We start from the raw sequence: 16,251 nt of genomic DNA on the forward strand, positions 1-16,251 counted from the left end.
CCTCTGAATTCTAGGACCGCAGTCTCTAGTTATTTGAAATTTCTCTTGGAGTCTTGTCAAAACTCTCTACAGATCTGCAGAATCCATTTGTCAAATTGCTCTTTTGAATTCCTGTGCTGAGGCTTCTCACATGGACTTAATGCTGAATCTCAGAACCCTTGTAGAAATACCTAGAATATCATGCGGTCGGCTTGTGGTGCCACATGCCTATGCATGAAAAGCACAGGGACACTGAGCTGCGCTGCGCAGTGACGTGCTGAGCCCATCATGAGAGAGCAGTGGAATGACGCAGTTACGGCCCACAAACAGTAGCATTAAGGTATTCACATGCTTCTTCTGTCAGCCAGATGCAACTCCTGGCAATCAAAGGTCATCTCCTGGCAGGCAGGGTCACGCTTAATCTGAACATCAAAGCATTATGTACGCAGATCACCATTGCAGCTAAAAACAAAATAAAACAGTTGTTTGGCCACAAACCATGAAGCGGCCTGCACCCTATGGCTCAAAGCACTTTTTTCCCTTTAATTTCAGCCATGCTGCACATCAGGTTAAACAAAACATTGACAAATCCAGAGCTTTTTTGTAGACCAGACCTATTAGCTTTGCCAATGCTTGTTTTTGTAACTATGTTTTTGTTCTCTTCTTTCCGAGTGGACCACACTTGTAAAAATGTTCACTCCAGCCAGGATGGGATATGGCCTGGCGGCGGCTCACTTTGTAGCAGGGGGCCAAGGCTCCTCTTCCGGCCTCGGCTCAACATCGTATGATTGTGGGCCAATCACTTAATCTTCATGTACAAATAAAAGTGTAATGTAATCAGCAACTATATAAGACTGCAAAAGTAATGCAAATTACACTGACACCCATTTGTGCCTGCAGAGTGACCCCTATATTACTGTTGCCTTCTACGTTATGAAGCATCTTGTGTTTTTTTGAACAGGCAGTCCTTATTGAATCACCACTGAGAAGACTAGGCAATTACTTCAAGTAACTCAGACACACGGGCTCCTGCAGCAGCGCTGTCCCTTGAATATCATGCCTGTTGGAGATTCTTAGGACACTTGAACTATCTATACAGATTAATCTCTTGTCCTAGACTGTCTTGGTGGAGTGAACTTTCAAACATTAAGAGCTCTGCACTCACTGAACTGTGGCATAAGTATTAAATTGCTAGCCCTTTACACTTTACAGTTTTAAGATTTAAGAGGCAATCATTGAAGGCACCACGAGGTGAACCTTGCAAGTTAACGGACAGCTGGGGAGGATTCTTCTCATGTGAACTTGTGTTTTCCAAATGCAAACCTTTTCCTTCCTTGGTGGAGCTGTGAGGGCAAATGAGGATAACTAATCACCTTTGATATGAGTAAGAAGGCGTGCAGACAGGTACGTTTTGAGGGAAAGCACACATTCAGCTGACCCCGGGAAGGAAGCCTAGCTTCTTCCGAGCATCATTTTCACAGCTTTGTTAGTTTAAAGAGAGTGTATTTTTGTCTGGTAGAATGTTTGTTACATTATCAGTGGGAGGCGTTGTGTGTCATCCTTGGAGCTTGAGAGGGCCATGTGATGGAGTAAAGATGAATGTGGTGGAATCAAGAGAAAGGTAGCCTTGGTATTCAGCATCCCCAGCATTTGGCAACACTGGTGACAAGCTCCTGGCAATTCTCTGGACCTGTCCAACATCTTATTTGCAGGTTTATGGCAAGTCTTCTGTAAGAATACTCCTTAACTCCACTAATGCAGGTTGTTCAGCAAAGAGCCATACATATAGCTCCCATATCATTGGGGTAGCTTTTATTTACAGATATGAAATTCTTAAGCCAAGTTTGTTTCACAATATAATAGCTTGACCTTAATTGTTATTAGCATGTCAGCCACAACCTGTTTTCTTTTCCTGAACTGTAGATTTTACATGTTTCACCATGTCACACCGTGATGTTGAATTTCCAAAGTGATGCCACATTAGTGTCAGTATCTTAGATTAAACTAGTGTCAGATTTTAGGGCTTTGACAGTCTCATGTCAATTTCTTAAAGTGATCTCTAACTCTGATGCCGTTTCGTAGTCCTATCATCAAATGTACTACAGAAACAGAGGTGTCCTCTGTATATGCAACCCTCCCCCTCCCCCAACACTCTAATTGAGAGTATTCAGTAACATTTAATAATGGTCAACCTTGTGAATCCTTTTGTTCTCTATACCTCCCATGTAGGTGCTACTTAATGGTTCATGTCAGAGGGGTGTATCTCTATATCACATAATTGCCTTAAGCATCTATTATTTGGAGTAACATTTGTAAAAATACCCCTTTTTTTTGCTTTGCCTCTATACAAAATTTTGTAGTGGCAAAAACCACTGGCTTTGGTAGCTGTGCTCACATGCATTGTCAGTTTATTGGCACACTTACCCTTGGCTGCAGCGCACAGAGACCATGCACTGCTGCACACAGAGGAAGACAATTAGAGGGAACATTGATCATGACAATTTATTATTTCCAACTGCTCAAGGTCCCTACCAAATCTACAGAAGATTATGGAAAAAATATTATAAAAATACTTTAAATTTTTAAAGACAGATAAATGGTGATTAGCAATTAAGTATTCAATTTGAAGGCTCAAAATTGTGTCCCAATTAAAAATATAAAGAGCAAAAGACACACAAATGATGGGCAGAATGCGGAACAAATCAAACATTCACCCCCAGTCAAGAGATCTGGGTTAAATCCATTGTTCTTTTGCTCACCATGCCACCTCAGTTTAGACCCAGCCATATGCAAATCCGTCTTGACCCTGCTTCTCATGGGAACAGTCCAGCCCAGTGCACTTAGGGCGAGTATGCAAAAGACACACATTATGAAAATCAATTGTTCTTTTTACATTTGTCACCCCAAGTGTGACAGGAATGCCCAGATGTGGGCCTTTCTCCTACCTCACTGCCAAGTCCTGGATCGATCTAACACTCTACCTCCAAATCTCCCCTTTACCCGCTGACTTCAGGAAGGGACTGAAAATCATTGTATTTGAGTGAGGCTCACCTCAACCCAGTGCATGGATACCCCCTGGGGTGAAAAATCACGCTATACAAATGCTGATTCATTGATTGACTCCCTACAAAATTAGTGTGTCATCACAAGAAATGTTTTTTCTTAATGGAGCCCAGACTACTGTCCTAAACTGATGGGTCTTTCACCCAAACAATTAAATCAGGTCTGTAATGTAGACATCCATATTGATGCCAACCTTTAAATGGGCACTTGGTGAACAATATCTTAGGAGATGTACTGCGCAAAATCCTTAAACGGATATTATCATACATCGATTCGGAATATCACATTCCAATCGGAAGTGTAAATGTGTAGAAAGAAGATTTCGGTTTAAAAAAAATAATAGTTGGTAAGGCAGATGATCTATGTTGAGCGCCGCTCTGTAGTCTCTCTGAGAGACTAGGCCAAGAAGAAACTCCCAGTGTCCAGCACAAAAGTGGCAATCACTACAAAAGTAATAGAAAGGGGTGAATGGGGCGCATAGATGCCCATGTTGATATAAATAATAGGAAGCGGATGGGCGAGAATGTGACCGATCGTTTAGCATTCTAGTACCTTTCCCGATTCTCCCTGAGGAAACGTCAATATGGATGGTGGACACAGTGACGTTCATGCATGAAGTGAGAACATGCAGGAAGTGAGAGAACGCGATAAAGATCAGTGCAGGGTTAACTTTCTAGTTATGGGCTCTACGTTGGGATGGAACACACCTTGGGTGATTCATGATCCAACGAGGAGATGCCTACACGGGGAGGCAAGAGGCACGACTAGGTGGCATCCAGCCCTTGAAGAAGTAAGTGTTGCATATTTAGAGGGGCAGCACTCCATATCTTTTTATGGCAGTTTTTGGTTGCGTGACTCCTGTTTTTAGTCGGCAGAAAAGCTAAAGTGAATCGGGGACTACATATATCAATCCAGATGGTGGCTCAGAACTTGATATAGATACGCCTGAGTGAACTGTTTTATTGACAACAGTGAAATGTGAAATGTTTATAATGTGACTTGTGCTTCTTTCACACCAAATATTGTGACAACAGGGGGATGTTCCAGCTTGCTCTCTGGTTTCAGTGACTTTAACGATGAAACTTGGTAAGGAGCATCTCAACTTGAATTTCTCCCCCTACCCATAATTTCCCTTTTTCTTTCTTTCTTTCTTGTTTATCACTCCTTAAGAATGGGGCAGTGTGATGTGGTGGCAGCACGCTTATCATTCAGTGGTGTTGGTGAGGCCATAAGAGAGATGATGTGCTTGTGATATTGATATGGCTTGGGGGGGAACACTTTCCTTTCCAAGCAAATAATACACACAGGATTGTGTATGTTTGTATGTATATTTGTATAAATATATATATGTCGTTTCCAGAAAATTGTTGCAAAATCCCCGCTCTCCTTCCTATCGACGCCGGTGCCAGCCACAGTCGCAACTCCGTTTTGTATGTCTTCGTGTGGATAAAATCAGAGAATTCTCAGCAAATAATCCAGGGGCACACCCAGGACAAAACGATAAGTTTATTTATTGTTTCAAACGAACAGAACTACGCGTTTCGGCGAAGCCTTTGTCAAGTTAGTGACCCGTGCCCCAATTCCCGTAGAAATACAGGTCAAGGTTGATAGACAGTGAAGAAATACTATCGCGGTCAAACATTTCATTTGTGTACGTTTTTGTGATTTGAAACAATCCATGATAATGTTCAAAGCATACCAATAATTATAATAATGTTAATATGATTATTTACAAGTCCACCAGAAATTTTCTAGGAAAAGGAAAATTATATAACTGTCTATTGACACGCCAATGCGATGTCTCAATAATTATAACACAAATTCATGTATGAATCTGATTAAGATACCCGGAGTACAGAAAATAACGTACTCACATTGTAACATAGAGTGATTCACTTCATAGACATTCCCCATAAATCAAGAAAATTTCTGGTGGACTTGTAAATAATCATATTAACATTATTATAATTATTGGTATGCTTTGAACATTATCATGGATTGTTTCAAATCACAAAAACGTACACAAATGAAATGTTTGACCGCGATAGTATTTCTTCACTGTCTATCAACCTTGACCTGTATTTCTACGGGAATTGGGGCACGGGTCACTAACTTGACAAAGGCTTCGCCGAAACGCGTAGTTCTGTTCGTTTGAAACAATAAATAAACTTATTGTTTTGTCCTGGGTGTGCCGCTGGATTATTTGCTGAGAATTCTCGGATTTTATCCACACGAAGACAAATATATATATGTATATATATTTATATACATACTCACATACACAATCCTGTGTATATATGCTATGATATATAGCTTCATGGGGAGCAATACATCTATGTGTGAGGAAAGACTTGTGGTGTTGTAAACATCTTTAGTGTTTGTCCTTTCACAATATCCAAGAGTGTTTACATAAAAAGTGACAAGTGAGGTCATAATATGAAAAAAGATTCTTTAAAACATATATTTCTTTGAAAACCAGGCTATTTCTTGGGAAACTGATTTATGATAATGGGATCGCTAGTCCTGAGGAAGGCCAGACGACCCTTAGTGGGTGGTAAAGGTGGCCAAAACATTTCAACACAAAAGCACTAATGATAGTCATCATTTCCATTTCATCACTTTTTAATCCTATCCAGGGAATCCATGATTAAAGATTTTAAAGGGTATTCCTAAGATGGTTTTACATTTTTCACTGTCATTGTCTGTTTATATGTATTTTACTGCGTGGATCCCTACATATAAGTTTATGCTGTCCTCCCCCTTCCCTTGCTTCACCCCAGGTGTTGGTCTGCACGGGTATGCTGTAGTGGCCCTATGATAAAGCATGCCACTATCTAGTGGGTGAGAAATTTTTTTTTAAAACCTTGTGTTTTTCCATAGAGGGGTATTTTCATTACACCCACCTCTTCCTCCTTTTCCTCTTTTTGTGGGTAACGGTGTTTTTAAGCAATCATTAAAGGCTTTTTGTTGCTACTCAGTACATCAAGGAGCATAATGTTCTCTGAAACATAATTACGTTCAGTATCTACGGATGGACTCGCTAAAGCCAAAGGATTTAAGTAGATAACATTGGTTAACCATATTTGTCTAAGTGAGGATGATGGCCACATTTTTGTTTAAAAGTTAGAATTGACATGGATGTGCTTCTTTACATAAACCGCAGGTTTTATTACACACACATTTGGAAACAGCTTTTTGAGTAAGGCCCTCTCTACAAGGTCCATGTTAATTCACCCAGGAGATACCGGGCCGTAATTAATAACAGGCTGGTATCCCCCCATGAATTAAAGAGAATTATGAGTTAAAAATCCTGGAATGGTGAATAATTTGCCCAGACTGAGTTACTAGGTAATTTCCTGCAGTTTATTCTGTTCAATTTCTGGGAGTTTAAGGCAGATATTAACCATCTGCTCTGAACAGGTAATAAATATTTGCGGGGGAGTCAGAGGGTTTGGGGCCTGGATTGGAATATTATCTTGGGGTGGAGAAGCTTTGGATTCTAGGTGTTGTCTGCGCCCTCCAAAGTGCTGAAAGAGGTGGGCAGGCCCTGGAATTGTCCTTCCCTTTCTTTCAGCCATGATAATTTCTCCGGGTCTGGATCCAAATCAGTTAAAACCAGGTTGGGGTTTAAGGACTAGGAAATTTCGGGCCTCGAAGTACCAGACAATACATAGTCGCCCAGAGCATTACCCCCCTGCTTTGGGTTACTCCTAATGAGCTTGTGTATTGCAGCCACTTATAAATACAACTATTTCACATAGGCAACCAAGAGTACTCTCTCCAATACAGTCTGTGGTTGCCCTTCTTACAGTCCTTTCACCTGTGCCTTTTCTGCTTGGCTGTAATTCGATACATGGTAATTACATATTCTCACTCTGAGTAGCTGCCACTATACCAACAGCAGAGAACAATTAACCAGGGCCTTTCCTTTAATTCTGTGTTGCTTCTTAGCATTTTTTATTCATGAAAATCCAGCCTCATAAATAACATTCTAGACATACGAAAATTTCTTTAACATTGCCTCAGTTTAGAACATTAACGTTCCTTAACATTATTGATATTTAAAGACCATCATGCCAAATGTATAGTGCTCCTGGATTCTGTTTTACTGCAATTTAAAACAGTGATCAGCAAATCCCTTTGCTTTTTGTTTTTCAGTAAAAGAAGGCACATTTCTTAGACAACTGGTTTGATGGTTGAGATGACCCAAGCATTCTGGGCATGAATTTCAACCTTAACTGTTTCTGATCACTCCTATATATAAAAGGAGTACAAAAATATACTGGACCCTTGAATTCATCAATGTTTTTCCAGGTCCTTTTCACAACTTTCAGCCCAGACTTCATGGCTTGATATTTACATGTTTAAAAGATATATTGAACTGATCAGTTCTGATAAATAGACTGCCGTTTCATAAAATAATCATTCTAATTTCCGAGAATGGTGTTGATATTGGCCAGCTTTGTGCGTAGATCCTCGAACCTAGTGATATTTTTTGAAGATCCGTTTAACAGGATGCAAAGGCTCTACTGTTCAGACCAAACTTAAGGATCGTTCAGATATTACAACTGCAATGGAGCTCTCAAGAGGAGAAATGTCAAAGTGTCTGAATCAGGGATTCTAATCAAAGGTTCTTTAAGTGGGTGGATTCTGCTGGTTTTGGGTGCCATTGTACTAGATCCTCTGAATATGATCAACACAATCTTACCTCAGAACTCTCTTCAGCGGATCAATCCATATCAACTTTCCCTATGTTAATTTATATACAGAATCTGATTCAGCATCCGATTTCTACAAAATTTGCCATCCTAGAATCTTTTGTTGCATCTTCTAATGCCCATTCCTGTACCTTTAGACCTTTTCCCCTACCTACACCCTTGTACCACTATAATAACTAATGCCCTGGTATCTCTATACCTTATATCCTTAGTAGTTCTACTCCTGTACCCTAGATTATCTTTCCCCTTACCATTTCTGTTAATCTTGTCCCCTTTTCTCCTCTCCTAATATCTTGTACCATTTGCTTGTCCCCTCATATGCGTTTCATGATGATGTGTTGTTGAATTGTTTCACATTTGATTAGGAAACGTGCTTTCTTCATTTTGGAAATTCATGAAAATGAAGTTTCACCAGCCTGGAGCTGTCAAGCTGGTGTCTTTCATACTGAATTTTCTCTAAAATGAGTTATAGCTGAATTGGCAGCTGTAAAGGACTAGAAATCTAGAGTAAAAAACTATCCTATTTATTGATTTGCTGACTCCAATTGACGAGTGTGATAGTTGATAATCAATTTAAATTCTCAGTGAAATTGCATTTTGGTAAACATTTACTGAACACACACACAATAATGTATAAATGAATCAATTATATTTACACTACATTGTTGACTTTTTTAGTTGTGGAATAAATCACATTTTGTTCTTATTAAAGTGTGTGGGGGGGTATCTAAAGGTTTGTTCCTAAGCGTTCTGCCTGATATTAGTTTGCTTTGTCAGGGTTCTGAGAGCGACAGCTCTTTAAGAGAACACGTTTCTTCTTTATATAAAAATGATATGCCTTCTTCTTACTTGTACAATTTCCGTTGTCCCCAGGCGATAGCACATATCAAAGCTGTAATTTATATATTCAGCCTGGAGTAGTTAGTTATTCCCTACTAGCAGGCAATAATTAAATGTTCTTGAGGTTGTTTACTCCTGTATGAGCTAATGAACTTAATGTCTTGTCCAGTCTTTCTCATGGAACCATGCTGGTTGTATTACTGCATTAGTGCATATATCATCCTTAGTACTATACAACCTTATCATAGAACTGAATTAGAGTTGAAATTGTGTTAACATTTTGGTAAGATTTATTGATTCAACCTGATTGAGGCATACAAGTTACCGTTTTGCTTCTGGATGTATCAGTAGTGACACTACCCTTTAAATCTATGAAAATCTTGTCTGACTTTCTGGCTAATCCTATGGGAGTACGATGCACCATCTGACCATCCCACACCATAATGCATTCCCTGTAACAGAGCACTTTCTCAGTCACTCACTGAACATAAGGATTTGAATCTGCGGTAGACAAACCACAGACTTTTTCATTAGGCTTAAACTATCCACAACTGGCTTGGATTCTTTTGCAATTACTGTCTGGGCTTTTATAGGGAAGGGGGTAATGTAACCTTATTTACCTTTGCAAAGTGTTGCTGATGTACATTTGTATTTATTGCAGATAAAAAACATAAGGGCATATTTACAATGAAATGTCGGAGCATGGAGCTGTGCCAAATTTGGCAGTGCCCCACTCTGGCATTTCCAAAACACAGGGATGTGCTGTATTTGCAATACTTCTGCGCACCCCTGTGTTTTACCTAGCACTGGTGCTACAGTTAACTGCCTAGCGCCAATGGAGACACCCTTGCACCACAGTGCAAGGGTGCCTGCATTCCTTCCTGCACATAAACAATCGTTAATGGTGTTTTGCTCTTTGTATGTGTACTGCAGAATGCACCACACATAAAAATGAGGAGAAATGAAATTATTTCTCCTCGTTGCACCATTCTAATGTCTGCTCTTGCACACTGCTAGTTTTTGGCACTGCCTCAGATTTACACATCCTTGTAAATCTGGGTCAGCATCAAAAAGCAATGGGTATTGCAGTGGAACGCTCACAGCAACACCCATTGCATGCCCCTTTCTCGCAAAGTGATGCGTGTAAAGGGCCATGTTTACAAAGCGGCTTTAAGCCACAAAACGTGGCTTAACGCCACTTTGTAAATATGGACAAGGGCATAGAGCCACCAGAACGTTACTAAAAGTAACGTTCTGGTGGCACTAACCCCTTGTAAATATACCCCATAGTTTAATTTTGTTTCTGGGCCACTGTTAACATTACATACCTTTGAAAATTAATTGTAACCAGGGCGCAGTCCCTTAATTATATGGGGTAAGCATTGACCGGCATCAGCCAGCATGTCCTCTGCTTTGCACACTGCCATTCCCCCAAAATCCTATCTGTGACTGAACAGAGCAGTGCCGCATCCCCAGTGGTATTTCGAGTTGCTAGGTGACTCGTCTTGTACCGCTACTGACCTACAAACAGGATGCTGAAAAATCATCTGGCTGACCATGGGTGCCCCCTCTATAAGCCACACAAAAAAGAGCTCAACACTGACCCAAGCTATATCAAACTGAATTGAGCATGCCCAATCCGAAGTTCGAATATACCACCATAGTAGACACAAAACCACTAATAGAGGTAACTCCATTCTGCAGTTAGTGAGAAAGTGCACTAACTGGTGGCTAAACCTTTTGTATTATATCCTTTTAGTAATGCACTTAGTTTTAACAATATTCTACTCTGCCACCAATAGAAAATGGGTTCATGTTAAAAAGATAATGTGGTGAAGAAAGGAGGGCAAATTCTTCAAGGCCCTTGTTGGTGGCATGGTGAGTTCATTGAAGCACTACTCTAAAAACAACATTTGCAAGTTGTCCCTTTGGTAGCGAGAACACATTGCACCAATAACACTTTAACCTACATTAGTCCGCCTTCATGCTCTCCTTCGACACTGCAGCTGCTGTCCTTTTTGAAGAGACTAATAGTCAAATTACACAAGATCTAAATTGTATTCTACATCTATCATGGATCTAAATTAGTACAATATTACAAGGGAACCATCCTCTCAATGGTATTGCTGTTTTTTTTTCTGCTTGATTGAGGCACTGCTACCCAATCCCCATTGTATGTGCTCTGACCCCTAAAACATGGCAACATTGGTGAATCCTCAATTGGAATATTTGACTTTCCTAAAAGGCCATGGTATATGGTGAAGGAAAATACCCTAGTGGTATGGGAAGGTAAATGGCACCTGTTGTCTATGGTAGCTTTGTGCCATCGTATGGGCTGAAAAAGGAAACATGGCTTTAGATCTGCCTGTGTAGCATGACTGCTGCAGTGATAATACCTGCCTTCACACCTTTGCACTTTTTGCACTAAAACTTAAAACATTATTAACTCTGGATCCCCTCATTGGACTTAAGTTATTTGGTGTCATGTTGCTCAAAGTTTATCACACTAGTTTGAAAGGGTGGGACTGTTTTAAAAATTAAGTTGCTGTTGTTGCATGAATTTGATGTTTTTTAAGATCGAATTTCAAGGTATTGCTGCGAAGGGGCGGGGAACTTTAACTCAGATCGGGACAGTGAGGGAATACCCTGAATCATAGAGAGGTCCTCTGTTCCCCAGACACCATAGAGCTATGGAAGGTTGGCACTCAAGGTGTTTGATGGTCACTTAAATATATGGCTGCAGAGGTGCTGGTGCCGTGCAGCGGGTGCGCTGCTGGTGCGCCAAAGGTATGCCAAAGGCAAGCCCACTGTGCCCGTCTGCAACAGTCCGTGCCTGACCGGGAACAGGGGCCAGGAACCCTGTCCAAATTCTCCCATACACTTGTAGCCACATCAGGTATGACGCGGAAGAGCTACTACGGTTCAGGCTGCCTCCGGGACCAATGCGTGCCCTCACATTTAGGCCTGATAGACCGAAAATAAGCAGAGTTATGTGACCAGTGTCATTTTGACTTTTATAAACTACACAAATAGCTAATAAACAGTAGGTCTCTTCCAGGTCATAAACTCGAGAGTAGGTTGTTGTTAGAGGAAGAACAATTAGATGTACCGTTCATCACAGAGACCTGGTTCAAAGAGACCTCGCCCGCTGACATTGTAACGGCTCTTCCCCCGGGATGCCAAATTAGTAAACTGGATCGGATCGGCAAAACAGGAGGCGGCATCACCATTTACCTAAAGAAGAGCTTAGATGCATCTCTACACCTAAACTGTGACATCTTGCAATTTGGGATCACACTTTCTCCTACACACTCATTTTCGGGAATCCTTATTTTCAGGCCACCGGGCTCTGGTAGCACATTCATTGAGGCCCTCCCATATGCCTTAGCCAGCCATTTGGAAAAGGATTTATTACCATGCTCTGCGACTTTATTATACATATAGATGTCCTAGAGACAATTAATCAATCGTGAAGCGCAGCTACTCACCCACGAGGGTATCAACCCACTGAGGGGGCAGCTCCGCATGAAACTTAAACAACTTGTAGGCACCGCTACCCATGAGAAAAGGCATATTCTCTGTCGCATCTTCTCCAATGACTCTTTCAGGTGAATACACCCATCCCTGTACCATGGTCAGATCATTATTTTATCCCTTTTACACTTATAAAAACATCTACATGAGTGCCATCAAAAATGACCTTATGACCGGTCAGGAGCTGGTCCAAGCTCACACCTGAAGCATGGGCCATGACACTAGAAGCCTCCACTCAAAACCAGACAAAGACTACTCACAATGGAAACTCTGGATGGATCAGTCACTAGACCAATGTATTGCGAAATCCAGGCCAAGATCTAGTTTAATAGTCACCTAGGCTCCCTAAAAAAAACCTGTAAGAAACTGGAAAGTAATTGGAGGAAGTCCGATGACCCGGCCTTAAAAGTTCAATACAAGAAGGCCATCAGACACTATCACAATGAAATTAAACAAGCCCAGGCTAAGCATTACAAGGAGAAGATAAACATGGCTGCCAATTCTCCTAGGGAACTATTTAAGATAGTAAATTCCCTGACGGAAGAGCAGGGCAACTCCCCTCACCAATCACTAAGGAAAGATGCACAGAGCTTGCAGCATTCTTTAAAAAAAAAAGTGGATGACATCTATGGATCACTTCGGTGGAATAACCCAGGTACAGATCAGAATTTAGGAGCAGACTTTACAGTGATCTCAGTTCCATCTGTCTTGGATCACATTCCAGCCCTGAATAAGGAAATTACTATACTGCTCCTGGGTAAAATAAAATCAGGATCCTGCCAAGATCCAGTACCCCCCATATCTTACTCAAGAGTGAGGAATCCATCCCCCCCACCATAGTAGAGCTTTTTACATTATCCCTTGAGTCCCGGACGGTCCCAAAGAAGTGGAGGCATGCAATCCTGAGGCCCTTGTTGAAGAAGCCCCACCTACACACAGGGATATTAGGTAATTTTTGTCCTATCTTGCTATTACCCAGCTAAGGAAAAATACTGGCAAAACATGTCAACCATGTGTTTTGGAAAAAGAGGGGACCCCTACGAAAAACAAGAAAACTTGCTAGCTGTAGGAAAAAATTACACTGGGGGAAGACAATTTATCATAGTGCACTTTGCCCAATATATTAGTTTTGATTTGTAGTCTGAAATGTATAACCTATAATCATTAAATAACTTGCATTTAGCATTTGACTTATCCCCAGTGAAACATGTCAACCATACCTTATCCCAGTTTTTGGAAGAGAACAACTATCTGCATTAAACTCAGATGTGTTTTCGAGTACAACACAGTACAGAATCAGCTTTTCTGATCGTCCCTGAAGAGCTCAAAAGCATATTGGATCAGGGGGGCTCAGCCACAGTCCGGCTTCTGGACTTGAGTGTGGCGTTTGACACCGTAGACCACTAAATTCTAGCAAAAAGGCTGAGGGAAGTCGGTATCCAGGGAAAAGCCCAGGAGTGGCTTACATTCTTTCTGAGTGAAATAACATTCCAAATCATGGAATCCACCTGTCTCTCTGATACAATGTCAGTTTCGTGCAGAGTCCCACAGGGCTCATCACTTAGCCCCAAATTGTACAACTTATACATGCGCCCTTTAACAAAAATAATTCAGGAGTTTGGGTTGTCTATTGTCTCCTATGCAGATGACACGCAACTGGTAGTATCTGTGACGGGGGCCAAAATCAAATCCCCATCAATTAGTGCCCTGTCTGGAAAAGGTGGCTATTTGGATAGCCAAATGTTGCCTTAAATTTAATGGTGACAAAACTGAACTGATTATCCTGGGGAATAATCACTGTCCTGGACCTGTGATTAGCTTGCCGGATGGTTGGAGAAGCTCCCCCGTCCCCAAATCCTCTATAAAGAACCTGAGCATGTGGCTTGGGTAATACACTATCAATGGAAAATCAAGCAAAAGAACTAGCAGCAACCTGCTTTGGCCTACTCCGAACGATTCAGAAGATCATAGGGCTTATCCTAGAATGGTTAAGAACTGTGAAACAAGTCCTGGTGTCTTCAGGTCTGTACTATGGCAACTTCCTCTATTTCAGCTCACCAAAATATGTTACTAATAGACTGCAAGTTGTACAGAATGCGGCAGGTAGGTTACTTCTAAAAATCCCAAGACATGAATCAGTAAAGACCTACCTGAAACAGCTTCACTGGCTGTCCATCTAAGCCAGGATTACATTTAAATCTCTCTGCCTGGCTCACAAACCAATGAACGGCAGGGGCCCGATTAAAATCAGAGAACTACTTTCACCATGTGGACCAAAGAGGTCATGTCATTAAAGGACCGCCTTATAGGGACGCCTAGAATCAAGAAATCAAGATGGGGAGGTAGACCATTCTCATGCCTGGCCTCGAAGTTGTGAAATTCCATGCCCAGGGAGCTGAGATTGCTGGAAGGAGAACCCAGCTTCAGGAAAAAACTCAAGGCATAGCTGTTCCCACGATAATTGTCTAACTTGTACCGCTGCCAACATCTCTCTCTCTTAGTGCTGGGAAGCCCTAGGGCAGCCATTCACTTTACAAAATCACAAACATAAGAACGTTTCTCTAATTTTTCAGAAATTGATAGTGGGATTCTTATAATGTTGTGTTTTGATTTTTTAATGTTTTTGATACTTCTAAATACTTTACACACCTTTCCTTAAGTTAAGCCTGTATGCTCTGTGCCAAAGCTATGAGTGGTTGATCCCAGACATCTTTATTGAACTTGTATGTTGGAACGAACAAGATTTTCTTTCATCAGCAGCCGTCCTCTCAAGTGGACTCATTTCCAAGTAATCCCAGGATAACTTAATCAGGCACACTACCCCCAACCCCTCACGTGACCAATATCAGCCATGACTGACTGCATCCGATTTTTTTTAATTGGGATTTTACAACCCATGTTGTCTTTCTCAACCCAGGAGAATACTTTCTGTGTAATCTTGCTTGCATCACTGTTCCTCCTTGCAACTACAATCTTATTCATTTTCAGGGTCTCATAAAATGCGAAGGAATATGTAAATTTAAATAACAATGCTTCAGATTTTGTCTCGCATAATTCTAACCCTGTCTTCTGGAACAGTTAGCAAGATTCCCTTTCTCTTATCCAACAGTAAACTTTCATGCTCTGATCTTTCAGGACTGTATCCACATTAAATAAATGCAGGAGCAAAATTCATATGGAAACCTGCTCAGTGATCAACTGATGTAACATTTCTCCTAACGTGTGAATGAAAGTGACCCTTCATAGACATCAAGATAATTTCTTTTGTCATACCGTTCCTAAAATTTAGCAAGCCATGACATTTCCCGGTTAGTCACATATTTGTTCTCCAAATTAAAGAACTGTTGATCACTTATCAAAACCAGCTATGTAATAAATTGAGTTTATAATGTCACAAAACCTTATTAGGTTGTCAGCCTTTTAAGACTTCTTTTCAGTATCTGTATTTTTTAATTCTTGCAGGCAAGATCACTATGATCGAACTGTCCTCCATAGCCTTGAGTCTGTGGTTATAGAATGGTCATATCAAATCCGTGATGTATTGAAACAAGAATCTTCTCTGCTGTTGCTTCGTGGTCTAAACGTAGGCCCTGAAACGGAACTTGGATTCTGGAAAGAAAGGAAAGATAATCTGCTATGCATATCTGAGCAGGTAAGTGATTTTTTTTCCAGATTTTTCTGAAGCAGATTTCATTTTTTTAGGATATCTAATTTGATGGTTGATTGTGCCAGTGTGATTATTTGCATTACACTGAACGCAAAAATTAACCTTCAACAGGTGAAATGATGTGTTGTTTGTAGCAACCAAGAAGAGCAATATATTGTAATAATGTATTAGTCTTTATTAGTCTTTATTATCTGTTTCATAATTTTAAAGGCCAACATATTTAGCATTTATTGATGATTTATATAATATTAACAAAAACACTGCTTAGATTATTGTGAGCCAGTGGTTATTTTTGAGTACATATTTTTTGGGGTGACTTTGCCACTATAGACGAAGTCCAGCCTTTGGTAAATCAAACTTGGTCGTGTTCCAATGGGAATACTCCAGCCTGGAATGCCAGAACAGGTCTCCTCTCGAAATGCACACAAGCAACCGCAAAGTTTTATCATG

At 40.7% G+C, this 16,251-nt stretch overlaps 1 protein-coding gene across 1 annotated transcript in view; it reads left to right on the forward strand.

The window, feature by feature from the left end:
• The window catches only part of DNAH11 (dynein axonemal heavy chain 11), a 3,007,685-nt gene that overhangs the window by 419,962 nt on the left and 2,571,472 nt on the right, over positions 1–16,251 (forward strand). The window contains exon 4 of the mRNA XM_085631597.1: positions 15,597–15,786. Within this exon, the coding sequence (XP_085487723.1) occupies positions 15,597–15,786 (190 nt within the window). The remainder of the gene's footprint in view (positions 1–15,596; positions 15,787–16,251) is intronic.

Source organism: Triturus cristatus, chromosome 10 (assembly GCF_964204655.1).
Source record: "Triturus cristatus chromosome 10, aTriCri1.1, whole genome shotgun sequence".
Taxonomy (NCBI): domain Eukaryota; kingdom Metazoa; phylum Chordata; class Amphibia; order Caudata; family Salamandridae; genus Triturus; species Triturus cristatus.